The sequence below is a fragment of the Pinus tabuliformis genome, chromosome 5_2 (genome assembly GCF_031772625.1).
Source record: "Pinus tabuliformis cultivar Carrire ecotype Pingquan chromosome 5_2, CPIR1, whole genome shotgun sequence".
Classification (NCBI taxonomy): Eukaryota; Viridiplantae; Streptophyta; class Pinopsida; order Pinales; family Pinaceae; genus Pinus; species Pinus tabuliformis.
In genome coordinates this window covers 531,166,336-531,172,776 of record NC_142306.1, presented here as the reverse complement: position 1 = coordinate 531,172,776, position 6,441 = coordinate 531,166,336, and the positions used below count along the sequence as shown (strand labels likewise).

The 6,441-nt window shown below is 33.0% G+C and overlaps 1 protein-coding gene across 1 annotated transcript; it reads left to right on the top strand.

The window, feature by feature from the left end:
* Positions 1-3,294: 3,294 nt before the first annotated feature.
* LOC149160068 (putative methylesterase 13, chloroplastic) lies at positions 3,295-5,852 on the top strand. The gene is made up of 5 exons (XM_089433637.1): positions 3,295-3,448; positions 3,618-3,871; positions 4,526-4,646; positions 4,793-4,921; positions 5,129-5,852. The coding sequence occupies exons 1-5, from the start codon at positions 3,380-3,382 to the stop codon at positions 5,396-5,398; spliced, it is 843 nt and encodes a 280-aa protein (XP_089289763.1). The 5' UTR covers positions 3,295-3,379; the 3' UTR covers positions 5,399-5,852.
* Positions 5,853-6,441: the final 589 nt, after the last annotated feature.

Below are 6,441 nucleotides of genomic sequence, written 5' to 3'. Positions count from 1 at the left end.
TTATTTTTTATTTTAATTTTAATTTATAATAATTATTAAGAATATTTAAAGTTTTATTATAATATTATAATAATTTGTTTTTAATTTTTATTATTATTTAAAATTATATGTGTGCCATGTGGCTCTCCGCCCACCAATTCCCTAGGGATTTGAGAATATTCCAATTTTAATAAGTCCGTATTCTAATTAGATGGGGAAATTAATATATATATATATATATATATATATATATATATATATATATATATATATATATAATATTTAGCAAAATGGTTCATTTTACAATAAGATGTGTAATTTTTTTGTCAAAGATAAAATTATATTTGTGCCACCTGGCTCCGCCCCCACCAATTTCGTAGGGATTTGAGAATATTCCAATTCTAATAATTTCATATTCTAATTTGATGGGGAAATTAATATATAAGCAATTTTTATTTAGCAAAATGGTCTATTTTACAATAAGATGTGTAATTTATTTATTTATTTTATTTATTTATTTATTTATTCATTTTTTTTATTATTTATTTATTATTTATTTATTTATTTTGAACTTAAAATTGGGCCATAGTCTTTTTATACATGGTTAAATAAGTAAATGTGTGTATTGGTACCACATTATTCATGTTGTAATAGATTTTTTTTTTCTTTTATAAAATCTTCACCTATATCAACAACATTAATATTTTCTAGGGTGAATTCCACATTAGTTTTGAGGGTGAATTCTATGAGAAAACCTCCAGTTGGCTATGGGTTCTCTGCTTTCCCAGTGGTGGCCAATGTCTTCATGGATCATTTTGAATTCTCTACTTTCCCCAGTGGTGGCCAATGTCTTCATGGATCATTTCGAATCCAAAGCCTTGTCTTCAGCTCTTTACCAACCCAAACTTTGGAAAATGTTTGTGGATGAGACTTATGTTGGCTGGTCTCATGGTAAAGAGAAGTTGGAGCCATTTCCCCATCATCTTAATAGTCAATTGAGTCACATAAAGTTCACCATGGAATTCAAAGTTGATGGTAGCCTGCCTTTTCTTGATGTTCTTATCTCAAAGAAGTAGGACGGTTCTTTTTCTCATCAATATTTTCAGAATAAAACTCACACAGAGCTCACATAGAGCAATATGTCCATGCTAGTTCCCATCATTTTCCAACTCAATAGTTAGACGTTCTCAACACCTTAGCAACTCGGGCATTTAGAGTTTCTAACGAAAACCATCTTGAAGATGAGAAAACCCACCTCCTTAAAGTTTTTAATAAGAATGGTTATAGTAGGTCTCAATGTCTTATGACCTTTCTAAATGTTGAAAAATGTCCTAAGAGTAAGCTTGAACCCAAGGACTGGTCTTCTGGTGTTCATCTTCCTTTTATAAGGGACCACGGATAAAATCGCTAGGATCTTAAGGAAACATAAGATTCATTCTTCTTTTAAGCCCCTTAACACTATCCAGAGTTCCCTTCATTCTGTTAAGGACCCAATTAACCCTAAGGATGGGAAGGGTGTTTACATCATTCCTTGTTCTTGTGGAACTCCTTATATTGGTGAGACCAGTCGATCCATAAACCAAAGGATTTGCGAACATGCTACCGACATGGAAGGTCTCACTCTTCCGCTTTGGCGGAGCATGCAGAAAAAACCAATCATCACATTTGCATTGAAAGCTCTAAGGTCATTGCAAGGATTCACCATTTTCATCATCGTGAATTTAGGGAAGCCTTAGAAATTGAAAAGAGACCTGTTAATTTAAATAGAGATGATGGCTGGATTATTAGCAGATGCTAGATTCTTGCGATTTCTTCCTAAAAATTTATTTATTTATGTAATAAATTGTTTTTTCCTAATCAATTTTATTTCTTTTTAATATTATTGATATATTTTTATTATTATTAGTTAATCCACATATTGGTTAGTTTATGACTCCAAAATTATTTTTATATTTACCAATAACGTTAAACCCTAATATTAATCATTTAGAATATTGTAATATTCATTAATAAGGTTATAAGGGGGTTGTAAAAAGTTTGACATAAATTAATTAATTTATTTAATCAACTTATTATAACTTCTTGTTTTCTAGTTTTATTTTATCAAAATAAAAAAATTTAAATTATTTAATTTAAATTATTTTCCTTACCTTTTTGGTCAAAACCCTTACTAATTACCCTAAACAATTTTATTACATTCTATTAATTGTCAACCCACTTATTATCTCTCTAAAATTATTTATATGAATAAATCTTTTTAAAATATTATATAAAATAATATTCATTAATATTATCTAGTGACTCTCTAAAATTATTTAATATTTATATGAATAGGATTAAACCATTAATACTTTTTAGAATATTATTTATAAAATAAGGTTATAAATAGTTATAAAAAGCTTTAATTAATTATTTTATTAACACATTATAACTTTATATAATATTATTGTATTAAAATTATTTTAAAATCTTTAATTAAATTCCCTTACTTTATTGGTCAAAGTCTTGTCTAATTTTTGTACTTAGATATGAAATTGATTGAGTATGACAGACATGTTGTGCAGTTTTTACTGGATATCAAATTAGCTGTTATCCGCTAATCTCTATATCTATTTATCTCAATACCTCGATCTGGTTCCTCATCTTATCATGAAGATAAACCACACATGGCTGGTTCGAAAAGCGTCCAGCAAATTTTCTTTCATATAAATTTTTCCAATCTAATTTAAATATCCATTATTACAATTTCATCCATTCAAAAACTTGGGAAAAAAAATCACTCCCCCAAAAAATAAAGAAAGACTGGAAAAAATCAATTTATAACTTCTTACCATGTTTAAATTATGAAGAAATATAAATGCAACTATCTTCCTATCCATTATTACAATTTCATCCATTCAAAAACTTCGGAAAAAAAATCACTCCCCCCAAAAAATAAAGAAAGACTGGAAAAAATCAATTTATAACTTCTTACCATGTTTAAATTATGAAGAAATATAAATGCAACTATCTTGAGGGAAGATCTAGAAGCGCTTTTGTCAATTCGTCCGACACCGACCATCCGGGCTTTCTGATCACGGCATCTTTGATTGCCTTAGTGAGGCTGGTGAATGGACAGTCTCAATTTATTCACGTGCATCACAATGGATTCCACATAGTACATAAAAGCCAAATCGCATATTGCTTCTCACATCCTCCAATGATTTCTACGATATCGATTTTGACCTTTCATGTGTTCCTACTCGTTTTGAGATATTCTGTGCACAGTTCTCTTGGCCCTTCTCTCCTTTACCAATTATATTTAAGAACCTATGCTCCCTGGTAGAAGATACCCATCTAATTCTCACAGATTTGAGAGAGGAGTTAGCCGCTGCAGCCTGTTTTCTGCTTTACAGTTAGGATGGTGCTGCAATGGAGTAGGACTGTTGGTGCCTTTGGTATCATTCTGCTACTTGCTTTTCATATACAGGTAATCCAATCTCTAAACTTCAGCAGCCTTTTTGTTTTTTTTTGTTTTCTCGTTCCCGGTCTGCAGAAAAGCAATACTGGAGTTTTATGATCAGCTTATCTGAGTATTAGCAATACTGGAGTTTCATGATCAGCTTATCTGAGTATTTGTTTTTGGTGAAATTGCTCAGGAAGGCAAAGGAAGCCAAGAGCACTTTGTGTTGATTCATGGACTTGGGCATGGAGCATGGTGTTGGTATAAAATTGTTACTCTGCTTAAGCAAAAAGGGCACAGAGTGGCTGCCCTAGATCTCACCTCCAATGGGATAAGCAGGGCAGCCCCTACAAATGAAGTCAAATCAATTGCACACTATGCAAAGCCACTGCTGGATTATATCAACAACCTAGGGAATGATGAGACGGTAAATGGATTCTCTGATTCTCTGGAACTTAACCTAACCTATCATTTGTATTTTCGAGAACGATAATTGTAAAAGTACTAGATCAAAGCAGATGACAGATGACCTGAATAAGGATTTCCCATGCAAGTTATGAATGTTACATGTTTTCAGGATGCTTCTCATTATTATTCTTAATGAGCCTCTATATAACAGTTATGGCCTTCTCAGAGATGGCAAAGATCAGGGATTAGCCATGGATAGAATTTGGGAACATTCTGAAATCTTAAAATTCCCAATTAAATTAAGTTCAGCTCCAACATAAATCCCCTCTTATTGTTAAATTTCTATGTTATACTGTGGAGATCTAGATTTCACCAGATCAGAACCGAAATTCAATTAGCATTGATGTTCTCTGGTTAGACTGAGGAGGTGTTACTGTATTGGAATAAGCAACCCTTCAAGGTCAGGCCTGGGGATTGACCTGGGCTAAAAAGGTTGATACTTACCACTTAGAAGACTTGGGATAGATGACCTTAGATAAGACCTTTTACACCTAGTTCATGAGATTGGAAGAATAGTTGAAACCTTCTGTTATACATTATTTAACTTTTGGAGAGCACTGAGCTTCATCATGCTCTCATTCTTGATTTGATCCTGGCCTTTGAAAGGCACTGACTGCTTTGCATAAAATGTATAACAGGTGGATGCCCATTATCTTATGCGATGGAGATGTATCCAGCAAAGATCTCCAAGGCAATTTTCGTGTCTGCATTTACTCCGCGCAACAATCAGAGCTTCCTTAGCTCTTCTAACCCAAAGGTGTGTTGGCGATTTTCTTTCTTTTCAACCTCGCACTTTATTACCAAAAGATAGATGCAATTATGCTGCAGATTACTTGGGGCCCTCAGTCCCTTTGAATGAATAACTGAATTGTTTTGGAGTGTGGAATTCTCTGGTTTGTGCAGAGTTTTGCCAGGCTGGTGGAAAATAGAGTAATTTTACTAGATAGGGAAGCTGATTCAGAGCAACCCACATCTGCTTCACTGGCTCTTGACCATGTCGAGTCCTATCTCTACAACAACAGCCCTGATGAGGTATTAAATCTTGAATTTCCCTATATTCGATTCCAGCGCAGCGCTGAATAATGTGGGTGTGTAAGAATAAAATTTTGCAATATGTCAATGGTGTATATTTGTTTCTACGACCTTAAAAGTTGCTGTTGACTACTTTCGGTATATTTGTGTATATTTGTTTATATTTGTGTATATTTGTTTCTTTGTCGGTGTTACCTGACACCACAGGACGCGAACCTTGCACTGTCTCTTCTAACTCCAACGCCATTCCCTATCTCGGTGGAAATCCTGAAGCTATCAGAGGAGAGGTATGGGAGTATCAGAAGATTTTACATCATGTTAATGAAGGACAGATTGTTCCCTCCAGAGTACCAGGAGTACACCATAGAACAGAATCCTCCAGAGAAGGTATTCAAAATGCATGCTAGCGACCACTCTCCCTTCTTCTCACAGCCTCAACAGCTCTGCAATCTCCTTATTCATATTGCAACTCTCTGAAGATACAACTACTTTCATATACTGTAGTTTCATTGGAGTAAACATGGGGGATGGCGAAGCAATTACGGATGGGTATCGAACAAAACCAATAAAAGAAATCAACTTTGATTTGGTCCAGCCATTCGTTGTACTGTACATCCGCTTCGTCTCTCATTATAAGGTCCGAAATGCCGTGGTCATGATTGGAGTAGGGTTGTGTGCTTTTTGAAGGGTTTTGGTACACTGACGAGCTATGCAAACCTTCGGAACTAGAGTTAAAATATAGAAAAGATCCATGTCTTTATTGTGAAGCCAAACCAGAGTTGGAACATGGAATATGATATTCCCAAGAAAAGTTTATTATTTTAGTGATCGTATCATCGATAGTGCGAATCTGTACAACGCAATACACGTGAGTGAGTGATGATTGATTGATAACTCCGAGAAAAGGATGAATTCTTTAATCACCATCACTAGGGTATATAAAATTTAAATATTGAAAAAATGTATATTAAAAGTATATGATGTAATGGTGAAAAGGGTAACAAAAACTCGATCCGGGTAAAGTTTTAATAAGTTATGGTGTTATTTCATGACCAAGATGATTCTAGGATGGCAATGCTAATACGTATACAATTATTTATATATATATATATATTAAAATTAATTCCCATTAGTTTATAAAAATTATAATATTTTTTTATTGGAAAATAAAAATTTATATTACTTTTAAAATATAGTTTGAGTGGATCTAATGGTTAAGAGTATGTGTTTCTTTCTAAGAGGTTACAAGTTTAAAACCAAAGAGGTAGAGTATGTATGTATGTATAGACTTAAGAGTCGAATCAGTTTGGAGGTGGGTTCCTTGTCCCACAATCTACACCATAACCATAAAATAAAAAGATAAAATTTTAATAATATTCAGTAAAGATGGTTATCATATAATAAAAGCATTCACTCTCACCAAAATGTAATAGATTTATTCACTACAAAACATTGTAAATGTACAAAGGTCTGAATAAAGAACATGTCACTTTAATGTATTTACAAGATTCTTTTAAGAT

Bases quoted from the DNA above. Each gene is read 5' to 3' on its own strand.
- LOC149160068 (XM_089433637.1), top strand. From the start codon at position 3,380: ATGGTGCTGCAATGGAGTAGGACTGTTGGTGCCTTTGGTATCATTCTG. The intron at 3,872-4,525 runs GGAACTTAACCT...AAAATGTATAAC, and splicing joins AATGGATTCTCTGATTCTCT to AGGTGGATGCCCATTATCTT. The intron at 4,922-5,128 runs GTATTAAATCTT...CTGACACCACAG, and splicing joins ACAACAACAGCCCTGATGAG to GACGCGAACCTTGCACTGTC.